This window comes from Anarrhichthys ocellatus, unplaced genomic scaffold (genome assembly GCF_004355925.1).
Source record: "Anarrhichthys ocellatus isolate YVR2014 unplaced genomic scaffold, GSC_Weel_1.0 scaffold8, whole genome shotgun sequence".
NCBI classification, from domain to species: Eukaryota; Metazoa; Chordata; class Actinopteri; order Perciformes; family Anarhichadidae; genus Anarrhichthys; species Anarrhichthys ocellatus.
The window spans coordinates 40599-53911 of NW_022280038.1; the positions used below are offsets into that span (position 1 = coordinate 40599).

Here is a 13313-nt window from a genome sequence, read left to right on the forward strand (position 1 = left end):
TGTGTGTGTGTGTGTGTGTGTGTGTGTGTGTGTGTGTGTGTGTGTGTTGTATTTAGGACCTCAACACAAGTCTTAATGGCAGGCAGTGATAGTTAATACATTTTTTGGCACTCTTTGACGAAACACTCTTTTTGAGGCTTGTTGTTAATACAACAATACTTAAAGCTGCATCATTTGTGTGGCCACTAGGGGGCAGCAAATCACAGAAACAAGTTGACGCATACTAAGCTACCACCTTATAAAAATGTTGCACTTCTCAGCTGCAGATGCACAACTCTGTTGGCTGCATTGTTTACATCAGCTTACAGTCTTCCTCTCCTCTTTTATTGGTGTGTTACTACCCTTTACAGCACTTTACCACCACTAACTGAGAAAATCTGGTGCGTCTTGTGTAGTATCTTTTATATTATGGAGATACCATGATCTCTGTAGCCTCTGCTAGCATTTGCAGAAAGACCACAAGAATCAGTTTGTTAATTGTGTGTTCGTTTTTTTTTCCCTTTACACACAATGCGTCGCCACTGATTGTTCACAGAGACGGACCACTCCCCATGATCTTTATGCCAGATTGAATTTATCTCTATCCTAAAGAACTGTTTAAAGTAAAATGATGCATTTTGGCGAAAGGTACAAACATCCTGTCATTTACGGTAAAATTTATTTTGGAAGGCAACAGGGTGGACACACAAAAAGACTGATGATATTTCAAGTAGGCTGCCAACTCATCCATTCACAGGGAGTGCAGACTCTCTGTTGAGGCTCAAGTCAGGTGAAGAATCAGAACCACAAGAACTCAAATGCAAAAAATAACATGCTGGTACATTCTATTCTTCTTTCAAATTGTGGCACTAATAAACACCTTAAAAAAGTGGTACAGTGCAAGAGGTTTCTCTGATTAGATGCATGAAATCTAACCGAGTTCATGGTTTGGTGACTCCCTGCTCTGGAGAATGTAGAAGGAGTCTTCAGAGTCTTGAGTCTTTCTTCCTTCCTTCAGATTGTGCATTCAGCAGCTGAGCTGGGCTATTGAAGTTATTGATTTGCCCTTAACTCCCTTACTGTTGCCCTTCCCTCCCACACTATGCTGAAACATGATGTAACGATTAGCAAACAGTGGAAAAAGAAAATTGACTTTTTTTTATTCTCTTTACTATGGTGACCAAACGGCTCCATTACTCTGCTGGCTGTTTACATTTTTGCAGTGATCCATCAGTAAAAGGACAGCATTTCTTACTTCTCCTGTTGATATAAAAAAGATGTTCAAATAATATCAAAGTTTTTTGTGTGTATGAGGAGAGGATTTTTTTTTCACTTTTTGAGAATTTACAGACTTAAACATTTACAAATTGAAAGCACTTCATATGTAACCTTAACAGCCTTTTCATTAAGATTAATTTCGGGATAGTTATTAGTATTAATAAAATATGCTCCAACTTAATTTCAGGTGAAGAAGTTATAAATGAATACACATCCTTTCATGCCATCTGTTAACACTGTCTCTACAGAAATAAGTCAATGTTATTACATATTTATTAATCGTCATAATTCCTCATCCTCTCTCTTTCTGAGGTGATTACTGTTGATCACTGGATGACAAATAATTAACAGCTATTCTGTTTGCAGGAGCACTTAGCAGCCAGCATGGTATTTTTCACTTGTGCAAGAGTGTGAAATACCAACTTTTAAGGGTTGACACGTGGCATGCAGTTGAAACATGCAACAAAACCATAAATGACAGCATGCTAATATTTTCACAAGGTTCAAACCAAAAGAAGAGGGCGGTAGCTGCTCAGATGATGACATGTATTTGTTTCTGCTTTCCATTCGCTGCTGTGAAAGATGTCTAGTTGTGCTCAGATAGCAACTCGACTCTTTGATCATTTTGAAACTGCTTTTCACTTCCTCCACTATGATGTGTGTGCATGCAAGTGTGAACAGAATGCTCTGTGTGCTGTTTGTGTTTTGCACAAACAGGCAAGAAACAACTATTATATTGCAGTTTCTTTTTAATTTGTTCATTGTGTTTCTTTAAAGCAGTAAATAACTGAGCGGGTCTGATTTCTTCTTAGGCCTCGTGTGTTAACCATCATCATTACAGTGTTGGCACGAACTTGGATTCTATGCTACGGCATTTGTCACTCATAGTGACAGGGATACCACCGATAACACATGGAAAAGGGAAGGAAACATAATGTAATGTTCCAGACAGTTAGATGGGGTTAGCACATTTTTAAGCTTGTTAGTTTTAGGCATGTATCAGTTGGTTAACCCACCGTTTGTGCATGTGTACAGCAGTGAATGACCTCATTCAGGGTGACGTCATTGCTGACATTATCAGGCTGGAACGGCAACAGCCCAGAGAGTAACAACACGAAACTTCTAATGACTGTTAGAATGTGTCAAGTTAAAGAGCAGCTTTACCAGCATGAAGTATGCCAAACCAAATTGGGCTCTAGCTTAATTTGAGACTGTGACGGATTTAGAATGAATTGCCTGCTGGAATTTTTTGTGTGTGTGTGTGTGTGTGTGTGTGTGTTGGGGGGGGGGGGTGTAGTATTAATTGTTAAAACACTCAATCAAGTAAATTAGCACTGAGGTTGCAGCAGTAGGCCTGATCACAAGTCTCTAATAAGATTGCGACCAGTTGAAGTGCAAGACTGCTCAACATTGAAATACGTAATTTAGAGGATAAGATTGTATTTAAAGAACGTGGCAGGTTAGTGAATGTCTGATTGACTTTTAGTAATGCAAAAACATTCAGCATCCATCAAGTGTCCTGTGTAGCGTTTTCATGAGCAAGACACTGAACACAAGTTGGGGGCATTCTGGGAAATTAATTAAATAAATAAGCACAGAATAAGTTGATGTTGCCAGTTTTTTTTTTTTTTTTTTTTTTTTTTTTTTTGAAGGCGAAGTAGTTCTCCCTTGCTTTCGAAAGACTCCCTTGGAAAATCAATGTATACTGCCATCATGTGGTTGAAATAGGGCGTCACAGACCATGTTCAGCTGCATGCCATCCACTGTACAAAAAAAGCATCAATCTAAGCACAGAAAAGCAACAGACGGAGAGAAGACAGATGTTTAGACTTGAATGAATATACTTACTGTATGTGTTTTTATGTATTTCCAGAGTAACCAGAGGCAGAGTCAGTCCAGTCAGTCTCTGTCCACCCCGGTGGTCTCCATCAACACCCCCAGTCTGCCTCACCAGAGTCTGGTCTACTGCGGCATCAGCTCTGCCTACAACAACGGTACCTGATGATTATTAGAATTTGTGCTGTGTTGCTGTCATTAGTGTAGCCCCCGAGGTCCCCAAGACATTGCAATGTTGCTGTTTTCCATTATTTATTATTTAATGGAAGGTTTGATCAGCTATTCTTAACCACTCTGTGTGCTATCATGCTCTCATGTCTCCTCTTAGATTACTCCCTGAACAGTGCAGACCTGTCGGGCTTCAGCTGCCCTGCAGGCCCCTCTTTGGGCTCCATGACGGCCTGGCAGCAACAACAGCTGGGCTCACTAGGGTAAGTACCTGACACAGTTAGCCTTTATCTCTTAATGACGGATAACATGTTTACAGACTCACAGTTTAACACAGTCTATTTACACTACGTTAAAATCGCCTGACATATATGAACAAAACAGATAAACATGAGAGGACAAAGATTTAATGTGACGAAGAGAATGGCTACTGAATTAAGTAATAAGTCTGACATTTTGTCAAGTGATTGGCTACTGATGGCAACTTCACACTGACAAGTTCGGTGGAGGAGGATGTATTTAGATCCTTGACTTAAATTTAAGTAGCAATATGACACTGTAAAAAGTCAATTACAAATTATAGAAAAATGTAAAACTGAAAGGAGGGTTTTAGTTAAGTTGCATTATTAGATTTTTGCTAATGCATTAATTAAGTATTTGGGCAAGTATTTGGGCAAGGTGGCACATTTTAACCTCTTGATGCACTGCAAGATGGGTTGTTTACTCTATTAAAATAGATAGTATCTTATTAGCTCATATTTTTTATTTGTGAAATCAAAACTCCTCTTATCTAATAAACAAAGTGGAGTAAAAGTTAAATATTTGCCTTTTGGTTGTTGTGAAACTGAAACATAAAGTAACATTAAAAAAACAAATGCTAAGTACAAGTACCTCAAATTCGTACTTACCGGTAAGCACAGTACCTGAGTAAATATTCCACTACTGGACAAGTGTCAACATTAGCCAACCAGATAAGAAAAGCTCTCTTTTTCTGTCGACGGACCTGTTACTTTGACCAGTAGACGTCGCCATTACTCCACGGTCACAGCCTTAAATCATCCTCTCCCTCTGTCCCTCCTTCTGTAAAGGTCTGGAGGCCCCAATCTCTCCATCAGCACCAACCACAACGTCAACATCAAAGCCGAGCCAATCTCCCCACCCCGCAACCACCTCAGCCAATCAGGGTACATGACCCATGCTCATCCCCACTCATCCACCAGAGCAGAGATGGGGAGGTCTCCTGCAGACAGCATCAGCTCCTCCTGCAGCTCCCACGAGGGTGGCAGCGACCGGGAGGAGCAGCATCGGCTAGACTTCCACCCTGTGAGTCGGTCAGAGGGCAGGGAGGGTCAGACGGTCAAACGAATGCGGATGGACAGCTGGGTGACATAGACCCTGCAGTCACAGGGCGACACAACGCCGGGCCAAACACAGGAGGGACACTGTTATGCAAAATGATATGTGGATTGATGTGTTCTGTTATTTCTCTTAAGTTATCTTTTTTATTTGGTGTTGAGATTTTTCAGAAGGGTTGAGTGAAATTAGCGTGAAAATTCTGGATCCGTCGGAATCATCTCATCATCTTTCACAAAATCGTACTTAAAACATGACATGCCGTCCTTTTCGAATATTCATCATTCAAGCATCACAGACTTTTATTGTGGGTCCAATTGCAGTACAATCTGTCATTGTATTATTATCATCCAGTGGGATACAGTACTGCACACAGAAGAATGGTGAGACTAGTGTTGTCTGTCAGTCTCATGGCTTCAGGACTATGATGGTAAAGCAGTGAAGTGCTTCTGGATGTCTCCCACTGGGTGTCACCCAATTCATTTCTGATCTTCTCAGGGTTTCAAACATTGAACAAGTCTAACGTGAAAGCAATACTCCCTCCCTATCATCCCTGCGTCTCCTCTTTATAAAAACACTTATTTATATCAGCCAAAGCAGTATGCTGTTTTTATGTTGTTTGTTTTTATATTGTGCACAGAATAAGACAATATTTCATTCAGATTTCAAACTGAAAGCCATGGACACTTGTTCGGTGTGTGCTACCCAAATATGTCGTTATTGTTTTGTATATACTATCGTTAATATATATATCACTTTTGGTGTAACTATATATTGTTGGTCTGCCTATTGTATCTGCCTGGGTGAAATATGACACCTCCAACAGATTTTACAAAAGTCTATTTTTGTGGATGATTCAAACATTTACAAAGTGTTGATTGTCCTTTCTTTCCTCATCAAGTGTCTCTCGACGTTTCACCTGTTTTGTGAAACCAACAAAAGTAGATTGCACTCTAGAAAATACTTTTTATTAATGGGCAAAACAAATCTAGCTCTTCAGAAGTTGTTTTACAGAAGGGACGTATATTATCAAAGAGAAAGATGCAAATGAAACTGATAAAACTTTCCGATTTTGTCCGACAGCCTCAGCAGGGCCGAATCTGGCCCGAATCTGGCCCAACTGATAAAGTTAGGTGAGGACACATGAGCTCATACGGGACATGATGAAATCTCAATTGCAGAAGGAATCTCATGTCACATTAACAAAAGCGAAACACGCAAGTAGAAAAGTTGCACTTATGTCATGCGCGTTTGTGCATGAGCTTACCTCCTCTAGTGTGTATTTAAAGGTAAGATGAAGGATTTAAACTTAAAGAAGCAAACAAAAGGACATTTGAACAGAAGTCCATACCTGATGAGTATTTACAGGGTTGGGATGTGTTTCTTCTTATTTGACTTCAATGCATTGTTTTTATAATAAAGATTAAGACAATTACAATGTATGAGTGCTAAGGGATAGGTTGGAGAAATAAAACGTCCTGAGGTTCTTGGAGATGGGAATATACTGAACGGTTGTGTGACTGAACAGTTCCTGATTGACTCTGATAAAATGGAACTTGTGGGAAAGTACGAGGCACCACATGCGGTGAGGAGTGCAAAAGCTGCAAGTAACCACAGCGGCTCCAATGAATGATAGCGTGGACAGAAAGGTAGAGACAAAAAGAGCAGAGGGAAAGTTTTGTAGCACATTCACTTGAGTTCATGAACAATTACAGTAAGAAAGGCAATGTCATTTCATAAGCAATGGAGTATTTTAATGATACCAGCCTTTAAACAAAGGCGTCTGGTATCTGGATGTGCCAGAAGCAGCGGTGACCCTAAATAGAAAATGTTGTGACAAATGCAGTGGTGCAAATTCCGACTTAGAGGAAGTCATGGTGGTTCATGGGAATGCAAGAATGAGACGAGAAAACAGAAAAGAAGTTCTCTGTTGTGTGTCAATTTGGCCGTTTAAACACAGGAAGGAGACATTAATAACATCAGTATGTACAGGATTTGATTGTTAAGACTACAATAGCCTGCTGCCAACAGACAGGAACTATGTAGTTCACTGAGGATGTATCGGCTGCTCTGATATCTGTATAAATCACATCTGCTTTAAGCCACGTGTATCAGGGGTGACTGTGGCTCAGTGGAAGAGCAGGGTACTCCTTCAATCAGAGGGTTGGCAGTTCGACCCCTGGCGCCGCTAGTCCAATGCCGACGTGGCCTTGGGCAAGACACTAAACCTCAAATTGCTCCCGTATGGGTATGAATGTTACAGTCCTGAGGGGCAGGTGGCACATTGCATGGTAGGGTGAATGGTGACAAGTAGTGTTAAAGCATGGTCGGAAGATTAGAAAAGTACAGACCATTTACCCATCAAGAGTTAAGATATAAAAGGAGTGAGAGGTTGAGGATTCAGAACACGCGGTGGCAGTTTGATGTGTGAGGTGTAATGTGTAATCTGTCTGGTGGCATTATGGCTCATTCACTGCCACGAATAAATGATGATCCAGGATAGTGGGTATAGAGATTGGTTGTGAGTCTCGGAGAAAAGACAAGTAATTAATTTTTTTCCTCAAGCAGCACCGATGAAATAAATAGTCCGACAGAATATTATTTGATACGATTGTATGTCTGTTATACATTTGGCACAGTGGTCAGTGATTAAAGCACACACTTTAATGCTAACAGCAACGGGATTATACTAGTTCAGATAAAGAGAAAACCATGCAGGGCAAGGCCTCATTCACTCAGTACACTGAGGTGGAGGGATTAAATGTGCCAAGGTTAATGGGAATGATGGGAGCAAAACAGCTGTTTGAGAAAAGGATAAGGTTGTGTGAGCCACAAGAGTGCTCTAGAAATAAGTTTAGCAAATAAAATGAAGGATTTTTTTGAGGGGGGTATTCATGGTGGACATATCAATAGGACAAATGGTTTTACTTTTAAAGTAAACTATGGTAAAGTTAAATAGCACAAACTTGTACAAAACATGCAGTGCATTAGGCCAATTGTATGATAATATACAATAATTTCCTTTGAAAAGCTAAGCTTCAGCCTACTCGAATTATCTCCATTTTCACATCTTTCTTGAGTTTTATTTATATTATTTATATGTGGTGCACGTGCTTGTGGGCAGGGCTTTTATTTTGAAGGTCTTAATCTAACAGAGGGTGAGTCTGCTTTGCTGTGTTGACGCTCCCACGGAGAGGAGGAAGTCTAGCAAAGCCACATATCACGATCGATGGTCGGAGCGGAATCGTTTTTCTAACCCCAATGTTTAGCAGGCATGAGGTGAAAGAGAAAACAGTCGTCAGAGGCTCTTAACAGCGGGGAAAAAGGTACAAGTTCAACCAGTACTTTGTTTTTCTAGGGGGAAGCAGGAAGGTAAGGAGTTTAGTTACCTGTGGCGGTCTTTTCCGTGGGGCTCGTCGGGTGAGCCTCCTTCCTGTCCGGAAACATTTCCGGCGGACAGGTGAGAAGCCTCGGAGACCCCATTTGAACTCCTTGTAACATTGAAGTACCTGTAACCTCGTGGGAGCTCCTGCTTACATGTGTATGGAAAGAGGCATGATGTTTAAACAATGTTCTGTTTGGTTTTGGCAATCCATGCACCGAATTGCAAAACTTGCGCAACAGGATATTTTTTTAAGTTTCCATGTCGACAAGAATAAACAAACAACTTTTTTGAATAGAAGATAGGCTGGTCTGGACCACCAGGTCTCCAGTAAGACACGATGGACGCAGCGAGAAGTTGCACCAGTGACGTTTGATGTCAATGTTTTTACCCCCCATCGACTCACTTAAGATTTTGAGATGCATTAATATCAATAATATTTTCGGATGAGCAGGATAATATCAAATTCAAGATTTGTTTTACATGGAGACTGGTCTGGTCTTTTCTTAGGGAGCAGCGGGTCACTTTTGCAGGCAGTGCGTGGATACTGTGGCGTTTCAAGGTGCCGTCTACAGGATTCATTTTCGAAGAATTTCTAGGTTAAATAACCAACTTTCACTAACGTCTTTGTCAACTTAAAGAGGGTGTTTCCATGATATTATAAACCCACGTGTCTTGTTTATGCAGCGTACAAACACTTGAAACCACCAGACTGACAAACACAAGTTTGAAATCCAGTGGAACTCTTGATTTTTCATTGAAGCGAGAGTTTGTTTTTTTTTGGGGTTTTTTTGGGTTGTGTGTGTTCTGCAGTAAGCTTCAGCCGTCCACTTATCAAAGTGTGGAAACTACCCGCTGTGAAAGATTTTCAGGAAATAGCTTCTTGTCTTGTTCTGACAGGGCTGTGATGCGGTTGCTCAACTTGTCCCAACAAACTGAGAAAATAACACCACAGAAGCAACGAGGTCTTTATAATTGCTACCTTATCAGTTTTGTATAGAATTATCTATTATTTGTTATCACAATGAGAATTCACACAGAGGTCATTTCAAATCCATCCATTTTAGGCAGACAAAGTGCTTGCTTGTTCATCTTTAGGTCTCTAAAAGAAAAAGTTGTGTTTAACAACGGATTAAGCCAGTATCACTTTACAATGCTACCATCCGATTTTCTATCAGTAAAAATCTGTGTCTTTCTATATTGGAATGGTGGTGACCCTATATATGAATGGGAGTAGAAATGCAGTAGACAGGCATGGTGTTCTTACATGTGTCAGCCTGCTCCTGCACGTGTAATAACAGTGGCTGAGGAGCTGGCCGCATGCAGAAGCTCATCATTTTCCCACAAAGATTGGTGGCAATACAGACCCAAATGTATATATTTTCAGTTTATGTTCCAGTACCTCAGTAATGCGTATTATGAGTGGATGCATGTCATAATATATCATTTTATTACATAGAATTATACACCTCTTTTTTTTTTTTTTGTACAGAATATGATTTTTTATGTACCTGGTGTGTGTTTGTTCTCTTCTGTCCTGCTCCCATGTAATATATTTCCGTCACTTTATACAATCAACAGATGCTATTAGCATGCTTACTTTCTTTTTTTTTTTAGCTTAGTTACTTCACAGCACTATATAGTCGTGGTCATTTTGTGTTTTCCTTCATAAGTTGTTTCATCCATTATCGTGTTCGGTTTAAGGCCGTGTTTGTTTAACGCCGAGACCTTTTGGAGCTCTGCGCCCCTGGCTGCTCGTACGTCCCGATCTACGAGACCAAATCTAGTTTCTCTTTACGTAAGAGAGTCAGATAAACGACTAAAATGTGATGCGAGGGAGGTCAGTGAGACGGGCTCTCCGGACAAGGTTGTCTGCAGAAAGGATGGATGCCTCGACAGCGTCACCTCGACCTTGGCCGTCCTTTTTTTGCGTCACAGTCTTCACAAGTCCACGGATTGGGCTGGCTGGTCTGCTCTGGAAGAGGACCGAATTTGCCAATTAAACTTGGAAAAAGATCACACATTTTAAATCAGGATTTGCTGAAAGTGTAGTTCTCCCCATTAACAAATTGGAATGGAGGCTTTTCTGACCGGCCAGCTGTGGAGTCTGTGCATTCACATAGTATCTGCTTAGTCCAGGTTAAGTCTGGCTGACCCCCCCCCGCCTCTGGCTTGACTGGCAGTTCAAATGAATAATATTGCCCAGTCAGCTGTGTGGCCATCTGGTTGTATATCTCCATCACATACTTACACCAGGGCCCTGCTTTATCAGCAGTGGACTGTTAATCTTTTTGGGACCACATCTACGTTACACAGTTTCAGTTTAGCTCATTTTCTAGTCAAAACAAAGGTCCAGTGACGCTCCAGTAGTACGGTACACATGGTTACTGTGGTCATCTTGTGCTCCCATGATGCTCTCTGTTAATCCTTCTAGCTGGTGTGAAAGTCCATAACCGGGCTGTGAAGGATGTTGGGACTTATGATTTATTGATTGTTTGACTCTGCAGTGTACAGAGCACTAAGCACTACAGTCTAGGTCGGTAACCAAACCAGCTAAAACATCTGCTAAACGTTTCTCCACTTTGCTTAGTTTGACTTTGACCTCTTTTCTGTTGATCCTATCAACTTATATTAAACTATAGTTTAATATAAGTTGATTGTAAGATGCTCTGAGTGTGAGTAGCGAAACACCCTGCAAACAAAAATGCAACGACGCGGAGATATGTAGGATATGTATGTACACCCTGTTGGAATGTTTTTTTTAACTGGTTTGACTGGGACCGGGTAAAAGACATTCCAATGTCTTGTTTTCAAACTGGAACTACAGACTGGCGCTCCTTTCGGGGCTCCTTTTCTGAATTACCAGGTCACCGTGGCATTGGTCCGAACTAATCACACAGTTATTCAAAATAGCAGTAGAAGAATCATGGCTATATTTAATAGTTTTAATATGGAAAAAACAACAATTGTGTGCCCCAGGCTTCATCACTTTAAATCCTGTCTCAATTACCTGCTGTTGTCAAAAAATCTAATGAAAGGTTGAACAGAACATGAACACTTTATTGAGTACAGAAAGATGTTGGTTAGAGCCATGTTTTAGAGCCAGTGAAGGTTAAACCTTAAACCTGCATTCATTGATTGTTTTGGCCACTTGGGGTGTAGCGTAAACAAGCTACAACATTGGCATATTGAAACCTTTATAATGTTGATGTGGTGCACTTCTTCACACACTCAGCTGACCCAGAGCAACATTATCATGTATTTGTCCTATTATTTCTCACCTGTCAAATATACACTCTCCTTTTTGATAATGCCTGTCTGTTGTTGGGCTCTGGGCAGGTAACGGGTAAAGTGGGCCGTTAGCGTTTCCTTCCTAAAAACAGCTTCCTGCTGCGGCCGATGCTTTCACACAACGTAGTTCTGCGTTGGGTAAAAATGTCTTCAGTTGTCACCATGAGCAGCCACATTCATTTAACACATCCTCATTTGCTCCATTGTAAATAGAACATTTATTGATTAGAGATGCTTTAAAGCTGCTATTTTTTTTTTTTGGGATTTTGACAATATTCCAACTCCAGTGGTAGTATCAAAGACGGCACTGTGGCGGACAGAAGGCCCTCTGCTACACTCGAATCCGTCAGTTGTGATTGGATCACAAAAGTAGTGAATATGGAGCTCTAGAGAGATACAGATCTCTTGATACGCACCTCCTTCATCTGTGTTGTTAGATCAGGCTGTGCAGGATGTGGGTGAAATTCATATATCAGACCTCAGCCACATTGTTTGGAAATGTAAACAAAGTTTTTGCCAACTGAAATCCAAATACACACCTCCTCCTCATAGATCGCTCCGCTACCTACGAGCTCCAGTGAGTCTTTATGTGATGGATGGGGAATAGCTTGTCACCCCAAATTACATTTAATTGGGTACATTCATGTAACTGCCCCTGAGTTCAAGATGAGTCGTCAAAAACAGTTTCATATTTTGCACTTAAAAAAAAGAGGGATTTTGATATGAGAATACTCCCCCAAAAAAAATATATTCAATTTCACTGTGGCTTTAAAGTTTAAAGTTGACTCAAACCTCAGAATGTCGTAAACCTTTCAAGACTGTGTCTGTTGAAACACGAGTGGACAGGTAGATCACGACAAATTTGTTTACTTTAGACACATTTTTCCTCTCAGTCGACCGTCACTTGAATAACCGCGCTGCTGTCAGTGGCCATCATCCTTTTTCCTCTCTCACGCTGTCAGCGATCCATCTGATCCTTGTATTTGGGTCAGGCTGGAAGATTCCGAATTTGGTATATCTGAGTCCTTATATTTCTAATTTTCTCCAAACTAGATATAGAGATAAGTGGTTGTAGACTAAATCCTGGGGGAAATACTTCAGCCCACCTCTAACTGTGCATACTAAAATCTAAAACATATTTCAGTGAAACTCTGTTTATGCTGTACTTTGCTATCAGTGTCTGAGATTTCACTTCTTGGCATCATCTCTGCGTGTTTTGTAAACACTGATTCTTCTCTGGTTCTTTAATCTGCCACCTCGCCGCCTTCCCTTCCTCCACTTCAGCGTACCAGCTGATAACATGGCCGCAGTTAATGGCGACGCATAGTGTGAGGCCAGTAAGAGGCTTATGGGGGCCGTTGCTTTACAAGATCAGGTTTCGTCAGCAGCAGCTCTTGGGCAGGTACTGCTGCTGTTTGTATGGCAGGGATCAGCTGCAGAGATGACAGCTTTAAAGCATTAATGCCACATCACAATATGCACCGGCTGCTTTGTATACCTGTTTGTTTGTTTGTTTGTTTGGTCATCTCATTTTAAAATAGATTGTTTTAGATAATGGGAGTGACGCTGCAGTGAGTGAACTGTGAATGCATGACTGATGAGTCAGCTGAATACACACACACCGTTTCAGGAACAACGAGCCATAAAAGACATTGTAGTGGCTCAGTCACGCCATGTTTCTACCGATAATCCCATTTGGAAAACCTCGAAAAGAGTGGACAGAATACCTGCACAGTATAATCAATGCAAAGCAGTTCATGAAATACTTCCTCCGTCACCCCGAGTCACATGTAATATAGTCAAATATATGTTTCTTTTTTTTTTTACTATCTATCGTTGTATTTATTTTAACCTGCGAGAGCACATATAGGTGTTGATTTAACTGAAAGCTCTAACCTGTGAGTCTCGTGTGGCAAATGAAGTAACAAGTGACATTTTTAACTGAATCTTAAATAACACTTCACACACACTTTGTATTTACTGCATAAACAAGGCAGCATAATGTACAGCAGTAGTGTAAAAAAAC

General features: G+C 40.7%; 2 protein-coding genes across 9 annotated transcripts in view; both read left to right on the top strand.

Annotated features, from left to right (window-relative positions):
* Positions 1–6352, top strand: part of LOC116384161 (myocyte-specific enhancer factor 2A-like) — a 37477-nt gene extending 31125 nt beyond the window's left edge. For all 5 annotated transcript variants that reach the window (XM_031848606.1, XM_031848604.1, XM_031848605.1 and 2 more), the window contains 3 exons: positions 3131–3251; positions 3422–3524; positions 4350–6352. In XM_031848606.1, coding sequence (XP_031704466.1) covers positions 3131–3251; positions 3422–3524; positions 4350–4653 — 528 coding nt within the window. In that variant the 3' untranslated portion in view covers positions 4654–6352. The remainder of the gene's footprint in view (positions 1–3130; positions 3252–3421; positions 3525–4349) is intronic.
* Positions 6353–7812: 1460 nt separating this feature from the next.
* Positions 7813–13313, top strand: part of mctp2b (multiple C2 domains, transmembrane 2b) — a 33890-nt gene continuing 28389 nt past the window's right edge. For 3 of the 4 annotated variants that reach the window (XM_031848537.1, XM_031848539.1, XM_031848540.1), the window contains exon 1: positions 7813–7940. The gene's annotated coding sequence lies outside the window, so the exon portion shown is untranslated. The other variant, XM_031848538.1, reaches the window with a different exon arrangement.